This window comes from Mesoplodon mirus, assembly GCF_964341445.2.
Source record: "Mesoplodon mirus genome assembly, chromosome: 6".
In the NCBI taxonomy this organism is placed as follows: Eukaryota; Metazoa; Chordata; class Mammalia; order Artiodactyla; family Ziphiidae; genus Mesoplodon; species Mesoplodon mirus.
In genome coordinates, this window is record NC_138982.1 from 87,162,944 (window position 1) to 87,187,814 (window position 24,871).

At 36.0% G+C, this 24,871-nt stretch overlaps 1 protein-coding gene across 1 annotated transcript in view; it reads right to left on the minus strand.

Annotated features, from left to right (window-relative positions):
- GRAMD1C (GRAM domain containing 1C) overlaps nucleotides 1-24,871 on the minus strand; it is a gene marked incomplete at its 5' end in the record, with an annotated part of 105,146 nt that overhangs the window by 65,082 nt on the left and 15,193 nt on the right. Inside the window, 4 exons of the mRNA XM_082624797.1 lie at nucleotides 1,651-1,731; nucleotides 6,760-6,855; nucleotides 7,447-7,550; nucleotides 17,350-17,434. Coding sequence (XP_082480923.1) covers nucleotides 1,651-1,731; nucleotides 6,760-6,855; nucleotides 7,447-7,550; nucleotides 17,350-17,434 — 366 coding nt within the window. The remainder of the gene's footprint in view (nucleotides 1-1,650; nucleotides 1,732-6,759; nucleotides 6,856-7,446; nucleotides 7,551-17,349; nucleotides 17,435-24,871) is intronic.

The window sequence follows — 24,871 nt, forward strand, 5'->3', positions numbered from 1 at the left end:
CTTGGTATGTTGTGTTTTTGTTTTCATTTAGCTCTAAGTATTTTCTAATTTCCCTTGTGATTTCTTCTTTCACCATTGGCTTTCTAGGTGTGTTATGCTTAAAACCCACTTTTTTGTGAATTTCCCAAATTTTCTTCTGCTACTGAATTCTAATTTCATTCCGTTGTGATCAGAGAACACATTTTGTATTATTTCAATCCTTTTGAATTTATTAAGGCTTGTTTTATGACCCAGTGTATGGTCTATTCTGAGAATATTCCATGTACACTTGAGAAGGATGTGTATTCTGTTTTGAGTGGAATGTTCCACAGATGTCTTTTAGTTCTAGTTATATAGTTTTGTTCGTCTTCTATTTCCTTGTTGATTTTCTGTCTAGTTATTCTATACATCGTTTAAAGTGGGGTACTGAAATCTCCCAACTATTATTGTTAAATTGCCTATTTTTCTCTTCAGTTCTGCCAGTTTTTGTTCCATGTATCTTATTTATTTATCTATGTTTATGTGGTGATTTATTTCTGTTCCATATATTTTAGAGTTCTCTTATTAGGTGCATATAAGTCTATAATTATTATGAATTCCAGATGGATTGACCCTTTTATTATTATTAAATATTCTTCCTTGTCTCTACTAATTTTTGATTTTAAGCTTATTTTGTCTGATATTACTATAGTCACTTCGGCTCTCTTTTGGATATTGTTTGCATAGTATATCTTTTTCTATCCTTTTACTTTCCATCTGTTTCTATCTTTAAATCTTATGTGTCTATATATGGAATCTAAAAAAGAAAATGGTTCTGAAGAACCTAGGGGCAGGACAGGAATAAAGATGCAGACGTAGAGAATAGACTTGAGGACATGGGGGGGGAAGGGTAAGCTGGGATGAAGTGAGAGAGTGGCATGGACATATATACACTACCAAATGTAAAATAGATAGCTAGTGGGAAGCAGCCACATAGCACAGGGAGATCAGCTCGGTGCTTTGTGACCACCTAGAGGGGTGGGATGGGGAGGGTGGGAGGGAGACGCAAGAGGGAGGAGATATGGGGTTATATGTGTATGTATAGCTGATTCACTTTGTTATAAAGCAGAAACTAACACACCATTGTAAAGCAATTATACTCCAATAAAGATGTTAAAAAAATAAAAACTAAATAAATCTGATGTGTCTCTTATAGATAGCATATAGTTGGATCATGTTTATCTCTGCCTTCTGCTTGAGGAGTTTAATCCACTTATGTTTAACGATTTAATGTAATGTCTGCTATCTTGCTATTTGTTTTCTTGCTAATGTAATGTTTGCTATCTTATTAGGTCTTTTTTGTCCCTCTATTCCTCCATTACTGCCTTCTTATGTGTTAAATAGATATTTCTAGTGTGCCATTTTCATTCCCTTTATGTTTCTTTTACCATATTTTGGATGGTAAGTTATTATTAAGTTATTTTCTTGGTGGTTACTCTGGGGATTACAATTAACATCTTAACTTGTAACTGTGGATTTTGTTTTGCTTCAAGTTTCTTCTTGGAATTGAAGAGTCTAGTCAAAATTAACCACAGAAAAATAAAAAGGAGCTTTCAACTCACAAACACTGTATAGGTACACACTGGGAGGCTGCTATTATAACAACCACCAGCCTCTGGTATGAACACTTACCTTGTCTAACAGTACGTTCTGCCACAACCTAAAGATACTGAGGTAACTTCTATCCCTGGCAGCAAAAGATGTGAAGAAAAACTGCAAAGACAAATAATAGGACAATTTTAATGTCATGGAAAAAAAAGGGAAAGTACCTGTCATGACAGTCTGCTGTGACTTGATATGGTCAAAGCGAACTAGTAGGTCACCACTGCCTACTTTATATACTAATTTTTGTTAAACTTTTCATTATAATAGAAAAAAACCACATAACTGGTGCATGGATAAGGTGTATTTTAAAATTGTACCTTACAGCGAAATGACTTTATCAATATTTACTAGGGAAAGGAGCTTGAACTGGGTAGCTATTTACATTCATTGTAGTTTAATTATTAAAATCAATCTAAATAAACTTATTAAAAAATTAAAATTTTATTTATTCTGAACTTTGCAGAGAGATATAATTTGGTGGCCGTTTGAGCCAAATATACACAAAGAATAAGAGAAAACTGCAAGTGGACTTCAGAGATAGATTTATTTTAAGGATCTTAATTTAAAATTATGTCATCTTTCATAGTCTTCTAAAAAAATCCAGAAATACGTAATCTCAATTAATTATAGATATAGAACACCCATGTTAACACTAAACTTTGCTTTCAATGTTGTATAAGAAAAATAGCATACTTCAATCTATAATTCCATGTTTGCTTTTAGCCCCATCTCTTCCTCTGCATGTAAATGATTTTTGCAAAGTCGTATCTTATAATAGGCTTTTATGAGAAAATATGACAAGCAGCAGCACTAAATACAGTCTCTCAGTGTATCGTCTCTTCTGATCCCCTAGTTAGTGACTTTGAATGATTGACTGGCTATTTTTAGGAATGAGAAAGCTCAGTTCCATTTTTGATTTATTAAATAAAATGCCAAACATAATAGTATTTGAGGTGTTTATATTTTTCATAGAAAGGTTTTAAAGTAGTATTTTTCCAGCTAATAAACTGAAACCTAGTTTATATAATATTCTTCAAAAAGCAAAACTTTTTATCATGGGGATATATCTAGGAGCTCTTCCAAACACAATTACACATATAATATTGTGACCTAATGATCAATATTTACTACCCTTTATCTCCTTTTCTTAGACCAAATTTTAATAATCTTACAACCTTGTATGTAGACATATAGATAAGAAAAATCACCTAGTCCATCTCTTTTTCACCATGGTGTTACGCTTACTATTCCCACTTTTTAAACTAAATACTTTGTTATCAACTTTATCCACTCTTATATACCAAAACCACATTCTCAACTCCTTAACACTCCCATCTTTCTGGGCAATCTATGTAAATTACCATCTTATTTTATTCCTCGTTAGATATCCAACTTCAAAAATTTACTAATAGGGCTTCCCTGTTGGCGCAATGGTTGAGAGTCTGCCTGCCGTTGCAGGGGATGCAGGTTCGTGTCCCAGTCCAGGAAGATCCCACATGCCGTGGAGCGGCTGGGCCCGTGACCCACGGCCGTTGAGCCTGCGCGTCCGGAGCCTGTGCTCCGCAACGGGAGAGGCCACAACAGTGAGAGGTCCGCGTACCGCAAAAAAAAAAAAAAAAAAAAAAAAATTTACTAATATATCTTGCTTCTATAATAACATTAGAGAGTTCCCTGGTGGCCTAGTTGTTAGGATTCAAGGCTTTCACTGCCGTGGCCTGGGGTCAGTCCCTGGTTGGGGAACTGAGATCCCGTAAGTTGTGCAGTGCGGCCAAATAATAATAATTATTATAATAATAACCTTAATTTGTGAGGAGTTCTGGATAATGACATCTCTAAGCTGCTGAGGCATAGAACGTATGCTAGAAACGAAAACAACTAAAAGTACCATGATTAACCTTCCCTTAACCATACAGTACATGGAGGGATAAATACTTAGTAGTGTAGATTTTTTTTCTCCATGATGTTAGTAAAAGAGATCACTGAATCAATACAGTGAGGTAGTTAGGACCAGTGTCTCTGCAATTAAACTACCTGGGTTCATATCCTGGTTCTACCACTCAGTTCTATGACTTTGAGTCACTTTTATTTTCTTTAGTTTCCTCATCTACAAAATGAGAATAATTTCAGTAGCAAATTTTTGTGAGAACTAAATGAGAAAATACATGTAAAAAAAAACTTAGCACAATATTTAGAACAAGTATGCTTGGCAAATACTAGCTGTTGTTATCATTATTAAAATTTAAATGCTTGGGCTTCCCTGGTGGCACAGTGGTTGAGAGTCCACCTGCTGATGCAGGGGACACGGGTTTGTGCGCCGGTCTGGGAAGATCCCACATGCCGTGGAGCGACTGGGCCTGTGAGCCATGGCCGCTGAGCCTGCGCGTCCAGAGCCTGTGCTCCGCAACGGGAGAGGCCACAACAGTGAGAGGCCCGCATACCGCAAAAAAAAAAAAAAGAATAAGCTTATTTTAGGTCTTGTTTCCTTCTTGAACAGTTTGGCCCTAAAGCTGTTTAGCAGAACAGAGGAAAGCAAGGCATCCACGCTAGAGGTAAGGGCAGGGGCAGAGGAGCTGCAGTAGCCCAAAGCAGGGTGTCAGCACCAGAGAAGAATGAGGAGATTGTCCTCATAGAAGGGCTGCCCTGTGTGGAGTATCAGAGCCCAAGCAGGGTGAGGAGAGCTTTTTCAGGATGAGAGCCCTAGTGTGGTGGGGAGATGGGCAGCAACCTGACTCTACGTGTCAGAAATCAAGCGTAGGGAAGGGGCAGCAGAGGAGATGAAGATGAATTACATACAGGTCCACTGATCAAAGTAAATATATTAAGGAGAATGGGAGCCTGGTTTCTCTGTCAGGGAAAGGAGTTACAAATACAAAAGGAAAGGGATTTCCCTGGCAGTCCAGTGGTTGAGACTCCGCACTCCCAGTGCAGGGGGCACGGGTTCCATCCCGGTCAGAGAACTAAGATCCCACATGCCGCATGGTGCAGCCAAAAAAAATGAAGGGGAAAAGTAAAAATAACTGTGTTGTTGGACTAGAATTAGAGGTATTCATGTGAATTGGTGATTTATTATTCATAGATAGACAGATAAACGTAGATGTATAAGTGGGAATATATGTGTGTGTATTATGTATGTAGGTGTGTAATTTATATATATATTGTATATCCCCTTGTTCTGCCCAATTAGAGGGCTCAAACAGTGATACCCTATAGCAATGAACAAACTGGCTTCTAAAGATCAGTCTCCCCTAAAAGAAAACAGGACTCCTTGGAGAAATGGTTGATTCCAGGACTGAGGCAGAGAAAACCTGTAACATCTTGTGCTAAAAAGCAAGAAAGTGCTCAAATAATGCTGAGAATGGTCTAAAGGACACCGGAGCCAGCTTGAGGGGGCTCCCACTGGCCAAATTTGGGACAATTTGAGCATCAAAATAAGTAATGATAGCAATGGATTATAATTCATTGAATAAAATAAGAAGCTATGAGGTCATATTGATATAAGTAAATAAATGAACAAATTTTATGAGGCATAGTATATTTACATAGTTTCAAAGTAGTTGACCACAAAACATTATTACAAAGGAAAATAGACTAACTTTACAGTAAAGTCTGGCAGACAGCACCTTATTCAAGTGATCAAAGTGAATATCACCAGTAATCATAGAAATTAAATCATGTACCACTTGATAGGACACAATGGAAAGAAGAGAGTATCATTTCTGTGTTATTTCTGTCAAAATTGTATAACTTAAACTTAATCATAAGAAAATATCAGACAAACACAATTGAGGGATATCCTACAAAATAACTGACCTATAATCTTTAGAAGCATCAAGGGCACAAAAGTCAAGGCAAGACTAAGGGACTAGTCCAGAATAAGGAAATTAAAGAGCATGACAGCTAAATATAATACGTATTTCTGAACTGGGCCTATTTGCTATAAAGGATTTTATTGGGATAATTGAGGAAACCAAAACGGGTTTGAGAATTGAGCAGTGATAATGATCAACGTTAATTTGTTGAATTTGATGGTCATGTTGTGGTTATGTAGGAGAATGTCTTTGTTAGAAATACATGCTATATTTTCTTTAAACACATATCAGGTTCATTTCCATCTGCCATCTTTTTGGGGGATGAAAAACTCCCTAGCTGAAATATGTTTGCTAATAAATATAACCTGAGATTTTTCTTTGAAATTAAACTGTAAAAATGTTAAAAAAAAAAAAAAAGAAAAAGAAATACATGATAAACTATCTGGGATCATGTCTGGAATGATAAGTCTTCAGAGTGACAACTTATTCTCAAATTGTTCAGAGAGGAAAAGTTCTTTGTACTGTACCTGGCAGTGTTCTGTAGGGATGAGATTGTTTAAAAAGAAAAATGAAAGTGCATGTGAAAGAAACTTTACAAGATTAAAAAGTATCATCATAATGATTCAATCTCATGATCGTGTTTCTATCCTGCTCTCCTTCCTCTTTTCTCTTTCATTTCCTTCCTTCCTTCCTCCTTTCCTTCCTTTCTTCCTTCTTCTTCTCCTTCATTCCCTTCCATACTTTCCTTTTTTCCTTCCTTCCTTCCTTTTTCTTTCTCAACATTATGCTTCTAATGTCACATACAGAGCCCGTATCAATTTTCCAGGTGGGTAGAAAAAGATTCTTCATACCAAGAAATGATGGATATTGTAGGTGGATAATAAAAATGATGGCAGTTAAAGAAAATCACCATTCTAAAAAAGATTGTAGTGATTATGTGTTTACTTGTATGCTACCAAATCTCTGTTTCCTCTGGTTTTTATTAGTTGCTATTGTGCAGGTATTACTGACCAAACAACGATCATGGAATTATAGGGTATTTAGAAATAATAAGGATATTTGCTAAGGCTTACCCTACCTACCTCTTATAATGAAGAAATGAAAAATATGGGAGAAAGTTCTCTGTAAACTATAAACTACAAAAAATTTTAGCAGTCATTTAAAGTTAGTCACCAATATGTATGTAAGTATACAGAAATCTAGTATTAAATACTATTAAATATTCCTAACTCCAAGAAGAATTGCTTACATTCCCAACATTGATGATCAGTATGAGGCAGATTTTCTCCACATTATGTTACAAGGCAAAGGTAGAAAAGTTTTTCACCTTTTCACCCTCTGTAAAGATCTGGATAGCATTTGGGATGAGTCGAGCGGTCTTCTCCTTGGTCATAAAGGTTATGTTCTTTAAAGCAATAGAAATCTAAACACACAAAAAGGGATAAAAAATTGCAAAATGAATTTCTCAGAAACATACACAACACAAAATACCAAGTATTACATCAATCTAGTCCAGAATATTCAGGTGAAAAACCTAAAGGAGTTAATAAGCACATGCCCGCATTCTCTGAGATAAACACAGTGAACAGATATTCTTCCCTTCAGTAATTTCCTCCATCAGCTCCTATACCTAATATTAGGATAAGGTGTGAAAAGACACATGGGTATTTATGTTCCACATTAACACACACACAGACACACAAATATACACAAAAAATTCAGAGTCTGTCACATAAGACATGCTTTTGGCAGCCAAAAGGAGGTATGTTCAAGTTTTTTTCAACCTGAAATCTCTCTTCTCAACTATATTAAATATGTACAAATGGAGCTCAATGTATTAAGAAAAATATATTACACACTTATACTACACATAAATATATTTAGATGTATATAAGTATAGATAAATATATGTAACTTACTTTGAAATCTAAAGTACATTGTTTTCAGAAGGACTGTATACATTTCTATCTATGCAACTATTTGTATCAGCATATCAAATGAAAATAAATCTTACTGTAGTTTCCCATCTGAAGATGTTGCTATAGAAACATAGCCAGTTTTCTGAAAGGTATAGTCGTCCCTGAAGCAAAATGTCCCTCTGAAGAGCACAAGCATAATCTACATTAAAAAATAATAATAATAAGGAACAGCTTAGTAACAAAAAAATGTGGCAACTTCATAAATCTTATACTACTTGAACACGTGGAAAGTCATCACTTTGTTCATTAGTTCATTCATTCATTCATTCACTTATTCCTATACTTTGGGCACCATACACCAGATATTTTGCTAGTCACTAGGGTTACCAGAAATGGACCTTGCCCTCATGGAACACTGTCTAGAGGGGAAGGCATACAATAAACAAATAGAAAAATAAGTATAATGACCAAAGTGTGGAGAAAGCTGAGAGAATATAGCAAGGGGTATACAGGTATGGGGGAGTGGGCAGGGAGAGTATACATGGAAAAGTTCTCCAGAAAAAGTAATCCATAAACTGAGATCTGACGATCAACAAAGGGTCAGCAGGAACATGAGGGAACAGCATGTGCAAAGGCCCTGTGGTAGATAGAAACAACATCTTTGAGCGACTATACAAAGATCTCTTTCTAGAGAAGCTGGAGAAGCTAGCTCATGTAAGGTCTCACCGGCCATGGCATAGCGTGGATTTTATGAAAAGCCATCGATGAGTGGGAGGACATGATCAGATGTATGTTATTAAAGACCACTTTATTCACACTGTGAGTATGGATTCAGATAAATCAGTTGGAAATTCGGGGGGAATTGATGGTGGCTCAGACCAAAAGATGACAGTACTAGAGAAAGAAGTAGTTAGATTCAGAGATATTTAAGGGGTAGTACTGATGGGGAGTTGGTAATTAATTAGATGTTGGATGAGGGTGAGGGAGGGAGCAAGGATGACTCTAAAAATTGTATACATTTTAAGTTTAGTTTCAAGTTTGATCCTCTCTACCTCAGCACTATAATCCAGCAAAATCAAGAGTGCTCTGGTAAATGCCACTGTCTACAAGCAAGTTAATACCATGCCTCTAAGATTAAGACCTGTCTCTGTGACTAAAGTAAAAAGCATTGCTAAATTATTAATAATATAAGATATAAAGAGCTGCTGTGAAGAGATTTAGTTTAATTGATAAATTTTAAAACTATATAGTGATTAGCAATTTTAGGAAAAAGTTATTGAGGTTATGAACCTTAAAATATTTAAATTTGCTTGTGTTAAATTTCTAAGCAAATACTAAAAATAGAACAAAGGAATGCAGTCTTTCACAGTGCTTCCTTCAGCAAAACAAAACTGAGATGCCATCAAACCAAAAAAAAGAAAAAAATCCTAGTAAATAAGCAGATTAAGTTACTCTTTTACTAGTATGCACCTCTAAAACAGGGACGGGGCTAAAGGTCACCTTGAAGTATCCTGAAATTTTTATCTAAAGCGCTGAAACACTTTATTAATTCCATGCTTCTCAAATATCAGATCAGAAATACCTGGTAGATTTATTAAAACACAGATTGCTAGGCCCCTCCCTGAGTTTCTGATTAAATACATCTGGGCTGGGGGGAGAGTTGGCACGTCTAGCAAGGTCCCAGGTGATGCCAACTTTGCTAGTCTGTGGACCACACTTTGAGAACCGCTGCACTATTTTACATTAACTCTATTCAAAGCTATGCTAACATTTTAACTGAAGACTAATTGATATAGATTGACAGATTTTTTCCAGTGGTTTTTAAAAACAGTCTCCCTAAAACAGGTGTTTTACTGTAGTAAACTTATACCTCATAAAAATTGATTTTTTGTAAGATAGTTTCATAGCAATATGTCCTAGGCAAGAAATGAAAAAAAAAATTTTTTTTCATTTATTTTTTTTGGCTGTTTTGGGTCTTCATTGCTGCACATGGGCATTCTCTAGCTTCAGTGAGCGGAAGCTACTCTTTGTTGCAGTGTGAGGGCTTCTCACTGCAGTGGCTTCTCTTGTTTCGGAGCACGGGCTCTAGGCGTATGGGCTTCAGTAGTTGTGGAGCTCACGCGGGCTTAGTTGCTCCACGGCATGTGGGACCTTCCCAGACCAGGGATCGAAACCGTGCCCCTTGCATTGGCAGGCAGATTCTTAACCACTGCGCCACCAGGGAAGCCCAGGACTAGTTATCATTTATCTTTAGAACATGTAATGGTTGTACCTGCCTGCCTATATAAAAGGGGGAGATTTCTTTCTGCCTTCACAATGTCTTTTGCAGGTTGCCTGTGATGCACATCACATTCTAGTTTAATGTTTATTCAATAATAAAACCAAGTGTTTTCTTTCTCTTTTACTTTTGTGGAGAGGTTTTCTGGGGTGGTAGGATATTTTGTTTTTAATTATATTTTCCCAACACAACATTTTCCAGCATGAAAATCTGCCTTGTTCACTCATTTAATCAGAGAAGTTACAAAATGTTTTGAGCAATGACATCACTGAAAAAAGCATTCTCTCAAGGTGAATACATTCAAATCAACAAACATATTTAGCAGTATACATATTGTTATTTTAGTACAAAACTAGTACACAGAACTTCCGGTCTAAGTTGACACGTGTCTACTTCCCCCCTTGCTCCAAAATTCCTTTGAAATGACAGGGAAGATGTATGAAAGAGATTAAATTCGTAACAATGCTGAGGGGTGGGTATAAAAACTAGAAGTTTTGATAAATTTTAGAAGACAAAAAGTGGATAAAAATGTGTAAACCACAGCGTGGAGAAAGCCTCAGCTCAAAAAATATACGGGAAGGCTGCAGCAGAGATAACAGCCACTCTTCCCTATGCCACCCCAGAGAGACTTCACACTTAGAATCAGCAGGTACAAAGAGGGATAGCAAGAACAGGGACAGATATCAAATAACTGCCTGGTGAACTCCCTATGGTAGAGGTCAGCCACAGTCACCCACAGCTTCCAACACAGCGGAGTTGCTATAGCTTTGCAGCATCATCATTTGGTGTTGTCAGTTGTTTTGTTTTTGTTTTTTAATCTAATTTAATTTTTTAATACTTTTTATTCATTTATTTTTGGCTGCGTCAGGTCTTAGTTGCAGCATGTGGGATCTTTTGTTGAGGCACGCAGGCTCTTCCTTGTGGTGCTCGGCTTCTCTCTAGTTGTGGAATGCAGGTTTTTCTCTCTCTAGTTGTGGCGCATGGGCTACAGGGCACTTGGGCTCTCTCGTTGAGGTGCGTGAGCTCAGTAGTTGTGGTATGTGGGCTTAGTTGCCCCGAGGCATGCAGGATCTTAGTTCCCTGACCAGAGATCAAACCCACGTCCCCTGCATTGGAAGGTAGATTCTTCACCACTGGACCACCAGGGAAGTCCCTGTATTTAATTTTAGTAAGACTATTAGCTATGTTGTTTATTTAATTGTGCTTTTAATTTGTATTTCCCAATGACAAATGATAGTGTGCAACTTTTTTTTTTTTTTTTTTTTTTTTTTGCGGTACACGGGCCTCTCACCGTTGTGGCCTCTCCTGTTGCAGAGCACAGGCTCCAGGCGCGCAGGCTCAGCGGCCATGGCTCACAGGCCCAGCCGCTCCGCGGAATGTGGGATCTTCCTGGACCGGGGCACAAACCCGTGTCCCCTGCATCGGCAGGTGGACTCTCAACCACTGTGCCACCAGGGAAGCCCGTGTGCAATTTTTAATATGCTTATTTGCTATCCATATATCTCCTTTGGTAAAGCATCTGCCTATTTTTTAATTGGGATGTTTGTGTTCTTACTGTTAACTTTTAAGAATAGTTTCTATTCTGGATAGAAGTGTTTCTTTAAAAAGAAAAAATCAGATATCTGATTAACAACTGTTTTCTCCCTGTGTCTTATATTTTCACTCTCTAAAAAGTATCTTTTGCAGAGCAAAAAAAGTACAATTTATCAATTCTTTTCTTGTATGAATCATGCTATTGGTATTACATCTAAAAATTCACTATCAAATCCAAGTTCATAGAGATTTCCTCTAGAAAAACCCAGATGTTTTCTTCTAGAAGTTCTACAGTTTTACATTTTACATTTAGTTCTATGATCCATTTTGAGGTAATTTCCATAAAAAGTGTAAGGCAGGCATCAAAGTTCGCTTTTCTGCATATGGACGTCTAATTGTTCCAGCACCATTTGTTGAAAAGACTAACTTTTCTCCATTGAATTGCCTTTGCACCTTTGTCAAAAATCAGTTCACAATATTTGTACGAATTTATATCTGGGCTTTTTTCTGTTCCATTTATCTAAATGTCTATCCTTTGGCAAATCTCAGACTTTCCTGATTACTGTAGTTTCATAATAAGTCTTGAAATTGAGTAATGTGTGTCTTCCAGCTTTGTTCTTCTTTTTCAGAATTATTTTGGCTATTCTAATTCCTTTGTTTTTCTGTATAAATTTTAGAATCAGTGTGTCATTTTACTCATCTATGAAAAAGCTTGCCGGGATTTTTCATTGAGATCTTAACAATATTAAGTCTTTCAATCTATAAACATTTATTTAGACTTCTTTTGTCAATGTGTTACAGTTGTCAGCATATAGAGCCTGTATATGTGTTAGATTTATACCTAAGTGCTTCATATTGGGAAGTTCTGATGTAAATGGTATTTTTAAAATTTCAATTCCAATTGTTCTTTCTTTGCTAGTACATATAAATATGACCCTTTCTTTTACCTTCAAATGACCTTCAATCCTGAGACCTTACTAAATTCACTCATTAAATCTAGAAGACTTTGTAGATTATCTGAGATTTTCTACATGAATAATCATGTCTATTGGCAATAAAGTTAGTTTTTTTCCTGTTCTTCTAATGTATATGCCTTTTATTCCCTTTTCAAGTCTAATGCACTCATTATACTTACAACTTCTAGTACAATGCTGAGTAGGAGTAGTGAGAGAGGACATCTTTGCCTAGTTTCTAATTTTAAGTGGAAGGCATTCACTCTCTCATCACTAAGTATGATGTTAGCTGTAGGTTTTTCATAGCTACTTCTAAGGAGATTGAAGTTCTATCCCTAACTTGCTGAGAGATTTCTTATGAATGAATGTTGAATTTTGTCAAACACTTTTTCTGCATCTATTGAGATGATCACATGGTTTTCCATATTTGGTCTGTTAAGATGATAAATTTCATTGATTTTTTTAAGTGTTTAACCAGCCTTGCATTCCTGGAATGAACCTCACTTGGTCATAATCTATAATCCCTTTTATAAATGCTGAATTTCATTCGCTAATATTTTGTTTCAACTTTTTATTTCTATGTTCATGCCAGATATTGGTCTTTTCTTGGAATGTTTCTGTCTGGTTTTGGTATTTTGGTAATACTAGTCTCATAAAATGAGTTGGGAAGTGATCCTTCTTATTTTCTGGAATGGATGATACTATTTCTTCTATAAATGGTTGATAGAATTCACCAGTGACACTATCTAGACCAAGTTTTCTTTTTATGGAAGGTTCTTAACTACAAATTCAATTTCTTTACTAGGTATAGGACTATTCCAGCTATACGTTTCTTCTTGTGTGATGTTCAGGAGTTTGTATTTTTCAAAGAGTTAGTCTATTTTATCTAAATTACTGCATTATGGGCATAGAGTTGTTCATAGTATTTCCTTATTATCCTTTTACTATCCATGGGATCAGTAGTGATGGCCTCTTTTCCATTCCTGATATTGGTAATATGTGTCATCCATCATTTTTCTTGGTCAACCAGGCTCTCAGTCTCTCAATTTTATTCATCTTTTCAGAGAACCAGCTTTTGCTTCATTGGTTTTCTCTATTTTTAATTTCATTAATTTATGCTCTGGTCTTTATCATTTCTTTCCCTTTGTTTGCTTTAGGTTTAGTTTCCTCTTCTATTATAGATTTATTAGGTGTAAGCTTAGGTTACTGATTTTACTTTCTTTTTGTTTTTTAATATATTCATTTAACACTATACATTTCCTCTATATACTTACTTTAGATCAATCCCACAAACTGTTATTTTCATTTAGTTCAACTGTATTTCACACTGTTAAATTATTCTGATTCTTACAACTCGTTGCACCCTGAAACACTGTGATACTCCTTTCTTCTGGATCTTCACACATTATTTGACCTTTCCTTCTGAATTTTTTTACTGGATTTTCTTCTTCTACTGCTGCCATGATTCTTTTGTTAGTGTTCTTTTAACTCTATATGTTGTCCATGGTTGAGCTCATCTATTCTCCTGATTTTAAGTGACATTGATATTCATTTACTCACTCGTTCCTCTATCCATCAACCATCCATTCAATCATTGAGCACCCATTATTATAAGTCGAGTACTGACCTTGGTATCAGGGTTACAATAGCAAATAATATAGATAATGGTTATGTAAATATATGATAGAGAAAAGTGCAAGGCACTTAAGGGAACACAGAGTGGAGGCATCTATCCAGAGGTGATATTTAAAGTAACAGCACTGATCACCAACCATAGTGTTGGATCAGAGTTCTACAGGGACCTTTCTATGTCAGATATAAAACCTTTCATTGCTGGATCATGGGAAGGCCCTGGGAATCCTAGAAGAGAAGCCAGGAGAGCTAAGGTATGAGGAGTCAGTTGGGGGGCTAAAGGCAGTGGCTATTTACCAGTCAATGTTTCAGTATTTTAACTACTACTACTGTTACTCTGGTGAGCAGTAGCTGAATACGAGACCTGTACCAATCCAGTCAAATTTACAGTAAAGGCACTGCTAAATGAGAAATATACAAATAACATATATATGTAAATATATATAACACATAAATATATATTTTAAAATATATAGACAAAAGATAGCCAGGTACAGAGGAGGGAAAACAGTTCTAGGCAAACTGAAGTAAAAAGGCCTGAAAACAAAAGGATATGACATGTCCAAAGAAGGTTGCCTTCAGAAGGCTAGAGACTGAAGGGACCTTGATGAAGGATGAGGAATGAGAGGATATTTAACATATATGAAAGGCCACGTAAGTCAGGCAGTCAAGCTTTATTCTAAGGTCATTGGAATACTATCCATGAAGGGTTTTAATCTGATCAGATTTGCATCTTAGAAAAACCACTACAGCTACAGTATTGAATAGATTGAAGGCACGTAAGAATAGGGGAGAGACAAGTTAGAAGATTACTGTGGTGTACACTAAATCTTTATTTCCAGATAATATTTATACAATATATATATATATATATATATTTTACTTGTCTTGGCAACTCAACCTCAACGTGCCCAAAATGAAAATACTTGCCTTCCTCCAACATGTTATGTCTTCCTTTGTACCACTTCTGTACCTTGTTAAAACTGTTCATATCACCCTGAATCATAGTGATTTGTTTATATGTGTTTGCTCTCCCACCGCACCCCAAGTTCTTCAGAAACAGTATGGTGTGTGGCACATACTGAGTACTAATAAATATTTATTGAACTAGCCTATAAAGTATGATATTGTGGATTTGAAATGACAATGAGTTGTTTTTTAAAATAAAAGTTTAAATTAAATTTAAGATTCTCTGTTTCAGAAGACAGTGATCCAATATGTGGTTAAATCGAAGAACTTAAAGTGATTTGTACAGAATGATACCAATTAGATATTTTAATTTGTATAGATATGTGTGTCACTGACATTATTTCCAGATAGTACAATTATAGGTGGTTTTAGATTTCTACTTTGTAAATGCCTGTATTTTCCAAATTTTATACAATGAACAAGTTTATTATAGCAGTGAGTGAGGAAAACCACAAAAAATGTAAATTTTTAAAAGCAAATATACATACTGAAAGATATCTACAAAATATTAAGCAAAATTACATATAGGTGATAGGATCACCAATGATTTTCAATTTTTTCTTTATACATTTCTGTATGGCTTTAATGCTTTATAGTGAGTATATATCACTGTATTATCAGATTAATTTCTTTCAAGAAAGCAGTGATGAGTATAAAATATTTTATAAAGGTTTCCATGAAAAGTATTTGATTTCAAGTGACAAAACAGGCAAGACACATTTGCAACAACAGGTGAAAAATATCTAATTTCTTTTAACATCTAACAAGCTATTACAAGAAAAAGACAAATAACTGCTAGAAAAATGGGCAAAGTTTATGAAAAGAAAGGTTCACAGAAAAATACAAATGATTTATAGATGTTCAACCTCCCTCATAATTAAAGAAATGCATATTTAAATACAATTTCTATATACCAAATTTTGCTAAAGCAAAGTTCCTGAGGTGTGGCACAGCAGATACTTACATACACTGTTGATGAGAATGAATATTGGTGTAGCCTTTTTGGAGGATAACTTGGCAACAGTATAAACCTTTTAAATGCTCATTACCTTTTAGTCACAATTCCACTTCAAGGAATTTAACCTACAATACATGTGGCACATACGTGCCAAAACAAATGAACATGAAGGTTCAATGTAGCATTAGTGGTAATAGCAAAAGACAGGAAGCAATCAAAATGTCCATGAGTAGGGGATTTATTAAACAAATTATGGTACAAAATTCATTCAATTGACTGCTAGGCAGCCATTAAAGGAATGCAGTGGATCCATAAGTAGTGCTAATAGAGCTCTAAACAAGACTGAAAACAGTAAGCACAGTGTGCTCCCATTTAAGTTCTCTTAGGAATATATTCCTCTTGATATACATACAGAAAATTTCTGGATATATACATAAGAAATTGCTAAAAGTGGTTATCACCCAGGAAGAAGGTCAGAGTGGCCTTGGGTGAAATGATCTTTCACTTTTTTACCATACACTCTATTATCGTGAGACTATATTACATTCCAATCTTTAAAAAAATTGTTTTGATTCATTTCTTTGATATTTAAAGAACTAAACTGAACTCTCTAGAAATTCAGTTACATTGAATTGAATATTAACCAACATCACCAGAAATCTGAGAAATTCCTATGAATAAATGGTTTAAATGAAATATGTACTAAAACTAAAGCCAACTTCAGTATTTTGATGGTAAAGAATCTATGTTATACTTATAGCAAAAATAAAGCACTTTTTAAGTACTATGACTAAATTTTTCCTCTTAAGGCCTATTTTAAAAAAAAAATCTACCTGAAAGGCTATATGAATAATGATAAAGCCCTAAAAGTTTTTATAAAATTGCTCTATAATCTGTTAAGGAGCACTTTTTTCTGAGGAACAGTAATATATACTGAACATCAAATTTAAATTTTCCCTACAAAACCATATGAAACAAGCACCAGAAGAAACTGACAAATCATTTCTTCTTAGGTCTATTTTTTAGCGAGTATAACTGACCCTTGAATAACATGGGTTTGAACTGTGTGGGTGGACTTATATGCAGATTTTTTTTTTTTTTTTCGGTAAGCGGGCCTCTCACTGTTGTGGCCTCTCCCGTTGCGGAGCACAGGCTCCGGACGCGCAGGCTCAGCGGCCATGGCTCACGGGCCCAGCCACTCCGCGGCATGTGGGACCTTCCCGGACCGGGGCACGAACCCGTGTCCCCTGCATCGGCAGGCGGACTCTCAACCACTGCGCCACCAGGGAAGCCCAGATATTTTTTAATAGTAAATACTACAGTACTACAAGATCTGTGGTTGGTTGAATCTATGGATGCAGAATCACAGACACAAAGGGACAGCAGATATGAAGGGTTGACTATAAGTTATACGTGGATTTTTGACTCTGCAGAGTCAGCGCTCCTAACTCCTTCAATGTTCAAGGGTCAATTGTACTTAATACTGCAGAAATCACTCCTCCCTGAATTACAACTTAGTTTTACATTGTCTAATTACAGATGATAAGATGCTGCTTATCTCAAAAAATAGTTTCTATGTAGCATAAAGGCTTAAATTTTCTACAAATATTGTCACTCATCAGCTCTACTTTGATGAGGTAGTAAAAGGGTTTTTTGTAACTTCCTGGTTTTTTACCTGCTATCAGCTTCTCTGTATCAGGTAGATGTGTGAATTGTCTTTTATACTCCTCATTCCTGTCTTTATAGGCAGAACTTGAAATCTGCAACAATAAAAAAATTAATTTTCTGTTTAATTATGATCATCATTAAATGAACTGAATTGTAGTATCTTAGAAAATAAAATTAAAATGGACTTTAAAATCATACACTTTTTATGCAATATTTTTGTTTGTCTTTATATGAAAAACCACATAAACATTTCAAAAACACCAAAAGGAAGCAAAGGATGCTTCCAGGATGATGGAGTGAGGACTTTGGCAAATCCTCCCTGCAAAGTCAAATATATAGCTGGGGAAAAAAAAAAAAAAAAAACAACTGTCAAAAACAATCATCTCAAATGATTGGAAATTGACTAAAGGCATACAATAAATGGAGAAATATTTTCTCAGGAAAATCTACTGAACCTGGGTATGAGCATCAGAAGTCTGTGGCACTCTTTCCTGGGCCTGCTCGCATTACTCTTCCTCCCCCACAAGTTAAGTCAGTATAGTACTTCTACAAAGGTGGAACAGGCCGTGAAAACTAGCAGCGATGCTGACAGAGCAGGACTCAGCTGATTCAGAGTGGAAAGCAGAAAACCTATCCCAGAAGTGAAAGGAAAAATTCTGAAGCTATCCAAGTGCGTGGAGGTTGAAGTCCCAGTTAGAACAACAAACAAGCAGACTGTCTGATCAGTAGGGGGTGTAACAGAGAGATCTTAGAAGAGACTGTCACGGATGAACTTGAAAAACTCTCCATGTACTCCTAAATAAACAGGGACTACATGCATGTGTAACAGAGATTGGAAAAATCCCAAACTATCCACACATTCCAGGATGGAGATACAAGAAGTCTCAGTGGAACATTTCAACTGGGACAAACTTGAAAATGATCTGAATTTCGATGCACTACCCAATATATACACAGATCTGTCAGCAGAAGGGAAAAGCCTTATGGGCTCTCTGTCTTTGAGCACAATTTCTCACCAATGATTGGCTGATATAAGGGGTGACACCAGAAACCAGCCTTAAAAATAAAACAACAGGGCCTCCCTGGTGGCGCAGTGGTTGAGAGTCCGCCTGCCGATGCAGGGGATACGGGTTCGTGCCCCGGTCTGGGAGGATCCCATATGCCGCGGAGCGGCTGGGCCCGTGAGCCATGGCCGCTGGGCCTGCGCATCCGGAGCCTGTGCTCCGCAACGGGAGAGGCCACAACAGTGAGAGGCCCGCATACCGCCAAAAAATAAAAAATTAAAAAAAAAAAATAAAAAATAAAACAACAACAATAATAATAAACTGAGCAAAGACATTTGCTTCCACATACCACAGGACAAACAATTTCACAGATTTACTCTAGGCAAGTTACTAAACAGAAATTAGCAATGACAAGCTTTAGGGGTAGAAAGGATGCAATCAGAATCCACAGCTGCTACAATATGTTATCTATATTGTCCAATTTTCTTTTTTTTAATTAATTTTATTTATTTATTTATTTATTTATTTATTACTGTGTTGCGTCTTCGTTGCTGCGCGGGCTTTCTCTAGTTGTGGGGAGCAGGGGCTACTCTTCGTTGCAGTGTGTAGGCTTCTCATTGCAGTGGCTTCTCTTGGTGTGGAGCATGGGCTCTAGGCGCGTGGGCTTCAGTAGTTGTGGCTTGCAGGCTCTAGAGCGCAGGCTCAGTAGTTGTGGCACACGGGCTTAGCTGCTCCGTGGCATGTGGGATCTTCCCAGACCGGGGGTTGAACCGTGTCCCCTGCATCGGCAGGCAATTCTTAACCATTGCAACATAGGGAAGTCCCTATGCTGTCCAATTTTCAAAAAACTTATGAAACATGAAAAGAAATAGGAAAATGTGACTCATAATAAGAAAAGAGAAAAGCTGGTAACAGAGTCTTTCATGGTTCCCAGATACTGCATCTAGCAAAGACATCAAAGCAGTTATTTAAAATATTTTCAAAGAACTAATGAGAAGAAAAAGAGGGAGAGGACTCAAATCAATAAAATTAGAAATGAAAAAGGAGAAGTTAAAATGGACACCGCAGAAATACAAAGCATTCTAAGAGACTACTACAAGCAACTCTATGCCAATAAAATGGACAACCTGGAAGAAATGGACAAATTCTTAGAAAGGTATAACCTTACAAGACTGAACCAGGAAGAAACAGAAAATATGAACAGACCAATCACAAGTAATGAAATTGAAACTGTGATTAAAAATCGTCCAACAAACAAAAGTCCAGGACCAGATGGCTTCACAGGTGAATTCTATCAAACATTTAGAGAAGAGCTAACACACACCCTTCTCAAACTCTTCCAAAAAATTGCAGAGGAAGGAACACTCCCTAACTCATTCTACGAGGCCACCATCACCCTGATACCAAAACCAAACAAAGACACTACAAAAAAAGAAAATTATAGACCAATATCACTGATGAATATAGATGCAAAAATACTCAACAAAATACTAGCAAACAGAATCCAAGAACACATTAAAATGATCATACACCATGATAAAGTGAGGTTTATCCCAGGGATGCAAGGATTCTTCAACATACGTGAATCAATCAATGTGATACACCATATTAACAAACTGAAGAATAAAAACCATATGATCATCTCAGTAGATGCAGAAAAAGCTTTTGACAAAATTCAATACCCATTTATGATAAAAACTCTTCCGAAAGTGGGCATAGAGGGAAACTACTTCAACATAATAAAGGCCATATACGACAAACCCACAGCAAACATCATTCTCAATGGTGAAAAACTGAAAGCATTTCCCCTAAGATCAGGAACAAGACAAGGATGTCCACTCTCGCCACTATTATTCAACATAGTTTTGGAAGTCCTAGCCACGGCAATCAGAGTGGTTAAGACTCGGCACTCTCCCTGCCAGGGCCCTGGGTTCCATCCCTGGTCGGAGAACAAAGATCCCACAAGCCGCGCAGTGTGTCAAATATATATATATATTTGTGTGTGTGTGTGTGTGAAGTATATATAAATATATATATATATTAAAGTATCTGTCCTTGAAGGTCCCAATTTCTTCTTTCTCTAAAATCATTTTCAAAATATAACAATCTTCTCATTCTAAGTAATTCCAACACTTTTGTTGCATATTTATACATGTCAATACAGTAAAATTCAATAAACTAGCATCTTGCAGTCCAAAAATCCTAATGGCTGGCACCAGCTAGTCAAAAATGATCTGGAGAGTCTCAATGATTAGTATCTATGGCACACTCCATAAACTCATAAGCAGGTTTTTAAAGCAGTTTTGATAGCAGACTGGAATAAGAGAAAGTGTAAAAATTATGAGTAAATTAACTTGGTACATTAGTCATAAAAGACTAGATTGTACTGTAGTAATCAGCAACCCCCAAATCTCAGTGCTTACAAGAACAATGGTTTATTTCCCATTTAAACACAAATGAACAATGTGGGTTGGCAAAAGGCTTAGCTCCACACTGTCCTAACAGAGGGACATATGCTAATAAAGGCTCCACCATCCAGGGACAGGAACATGGCAAGGAGTGTACTAACTCTAACGGCTTCCCCCTGGAAATGACACACATCATTTTGTTCACATTTCATTGACAAAAAAATAGTCACATGGCTACACTTAATTCAGGTACATGGAGAAACAAATATCTATCATGGGCCCAGAAGGAAATGAAACAAAAATCCTGATGAACAGAATGAATGATTATTTAAGATTACTGAATGGGCTAAATCAAGAATTACTGTACTACTAGAGAGGCAATGAATCTCTTCAGAGAGCCCATTTCTACCCATTCAATGCAGAAGAAAATAGTCATTTAGAGTTCCATGCCAACAAGGCACTCAACTTTTAAAATGGAAATATAATTCACATACCATAAAATTCACCCTTTTACAATATACAATTCAGTGTGTTTTGGTATAGTCACAAAGCTGTGCCACTATCACCATTATCTAATTCCAAAAACTTTTATCATTCCCAAAAAAAACCCTATACCAATTAGCAGTCATTCCCCACTTGCCCCTCCACCCAGCCCCTATCAACCACTAATTTACTTTCTGTCTCTATAGATTTGCTTATTCTGGGAATTTCATATAAACGGAACCATGCAATATTGTGGTCTTTGTGTCTGTCTTCTATCACTTAGCATAATGTATTCAAGGTTCATCCATATTGTATCATGAAACATTACAGTTTATGGATATTATTCCACTTTATGAATATATTATACCACATTTTATCTATGTATTCATCAGTTGATGGACATTAGTGTTGTTTCCATTTTTTGGCTATTATGAATACTGCCACTATGAACATGGATGTACAAATTTTTGTGTGAATATGTTTCAGTTCTCTTGGGTATATACCCAAGAGTCGAATTGCTGGCTTACATGGTAACTCTCTGTTTAACATTTTGAGGAACTGCCAAACTATTTTCCAAATTGGCTGCACCATTTTACATTCCCACAAGCAATGCATGAGGGTTCCTATTTCTCCACATACTCGCCAACACCTAATGTCTGTCTTTTTCATTACAGTCATCCTAGAGGGTGTGAAGCGGTATCCGATTGTAGTTTAGATAATGATGATTGATGTTGAACATCTTTTCCTGTGCGTATTCACCATTTGCATATATTTGGAGAAATGTCTATTCACATTTTAATTGGGTTGTGTTTTTATTATTCAGCTATGAGTTCTTTATACATTCCAGTATAAGTCCCTTATCAGATATTTGACCTGCAAATATATTCTCAAATTCTGTGAGTTGTCTTTCCATTTTCTTAATGGACTCCTTGAATCACAAGTTTATAACTTTGATGAAGTCTAACTTATCTATTTTTTTTTTGCCCCTTGAGCTTTGTATCATATCTAAGAAATTATGGCCTAATCCAAAGGTCATGAAGATTTACATCTATGTTTTCTTCTAAAAGTTTTACAATTTTAATTCTTACATTTAGGTCTATGATCCATTCTGAATTAATTTTGTATTCGGTATGAAATAGGGGGTCCAAATTCATTCCTTTGTATGTGGATATCTGATTGTCCCAGAGCAATCTGTTGAAAAGACTATTTCCCTCAATGAATTGTTTTGGCACCCTTGTCAAAAATCAACAGACCATAAATGTGAGAGTTTATTTCTAGACTCTATTCTATTCTATTAATCTATGTGTCTAGCCTTATATCAGGGCCACATTGTCTTGATTACTGTAGCTTTGTAGTAAGTTTTGAAATTAGGATGTTTATATTTTCCAACTTCACTCTTTTTCAAGATTGTCTTGGATATTCTTGGCCCTTGCATTTCCATATGAACTTCGATTCAGCTTGTAAATTTCCACACCCCCCCCAAAAAAAATCAGTTGGGATCTTGATAGGGATGGCACTGAATTTGTAGATCAATATTTAGGGAGTACTGCCATCTCAACAATGTTAAATCTTCCAACCCATGAACAAAAAAATATCCTTTCATTTATTTATAGAATTTAAAATTTCTTTCATGAGACTTCATAGTTTCAATGTTCCTGTCTTACACTTCTTTTGTTAAATTTTTCCTAAGTATTTTATTCTTTTGATGCTATTGTAAATGGAATTCTTTTTTAAATTTCATTTTCAAGTCATTCACTGCAATGTATAGATTTTCAATTAATTTTAGTTTTAGAATCAGGGTAACACTAGCCTCAGTGAATGATTTAGGAAGTGTTTCTTTTTTTTTTTTTTTTTAAGGGAAGGGATTTTGCAGGATTTGTGTTAATTCTCCTTTAGACAATGTGGTAGAATCTGCCAGTGAAGCCATCTGGTACTGAACTTTACTCTGTGAAGTTTTCTTGCTTTGGTTTGGTTTGGTTTGGTTTTCTTAGTAATTCAATCTCTTTCCTTGTTATAGGTCTTTTGAGACTTTCTATTTCTTCTTGAGTGAGTTTCAGTAGTTAGTGTTTTTCTAGGAATCTGTCTAGTTCATCTACGTTCTCTCAGGTATTATTTCAAATGTATAAGGTTAGCAAAACTTTAAAGACTGATAATATCAAGTGTATTGGAACAAAAACCGAGATAGACTATATGTTCAGCCACATCTCAACAAATTAAGAGAAGTGAAACCATACAGAGTGTGTTTTCTGACCATAATGAAATCAATCTAGAAATCAGTAACAGGAAGATAGCACAAAAATCCCCAAACACTTGGACACTAAACAACACACATCTAAATAATCCATGGGCCAAAGAGGAAGTCTCAGGGGAAATAAAAAATATACTGAACTGAATGAAAATAAAAATACAATATATCAACATTTGTGGGACACAACTGAAGCTGAGAAACAAATTTATAGCAGTAAATGCACACATTAGGAAAGGGGAAAAGTCTAATAATCTCAGTGTCCAACTCAAAAACTTAGAAGAGGGAGAGCAAAATAAACCCAACATGAGCAAAAAAAAAAAAAAAAAAAAAGTATATAATAAAGGTAAGAGAAATCAATGAAACAGAAAAACAAAAACAACAGAGTACCAATGAAAAAAGAGATGATTCTTTTAAAATAATCAATGAAACTGGCAAACCTCTAGCAAGACTGACAAAGGAAAAAAAACCTTGAGCAAGAAGATATGAATTACCAATATGAGGAATAAAACAAGGTATATAGCACTACAGACTCCAAAGATATCAAAAGGAAATAAGGCAATACTATAAACAGCTCTACACATATAAATATGACAACTTAGATGAATAGACACAAACTATCACAACTCACTCAATATGAAATAATTTGAATAGATTTACAACCATTAATGAAATTGACTTTATAATTTAAAATCTCCCAAGGAAGAACTCTTCAGGCCCAGAGGGCTTCCGTGGAGAATTTTATAAAACTTAAAAAAATTAACTCTAAGTCTATACAGCCTCTTCTAAAAAACAGAAGCAGAGGGAGCACTTCCCTACTCATTATATTAAGGTAGTATTACCCTGATACCAAAACAAGATAAAGACAGTACAAAAAAAAAGAAAATTACAGAACAATATCCCTCATAAATATAGATGCAAAATCCCCAACAATGTACTAGCAACTGCAATAAAGCAATATATGAAAATTATACAACATGACCAACTGGAGTTTATTCCAGGAATCCAAGGCAGGTTCAACATTCACAAATCGACCAATGTAATCCACCATACTAACATGTTGAAAAAGAAAAATCACATTATCACATCATTTGAAACAGAAATAAAATTTTACAAAAGTCAATGTCCATTTGTGATTTTATTAATTAATTAGTTTGTTTGTTTGTTTATGGCTGCATTGGGTCTTTGTTGCTGCACGCGGGCTTTCTCTAGTTGCAGCAAGCAGGGGCTATTCTCTGTTGTGGTGCGTGGGCTTTTCACTGCAGTGGCTTCTCTGTTGCAGAGCACAGCCTCTAGATGCGTGGGCTTCAGTAGTTGTGGGTCGCGGGCATAGCTGCTCCGTGGCAGGTGGGATCTTCCTGGACCAGGGCTTGAACCCATGTTCCCTGT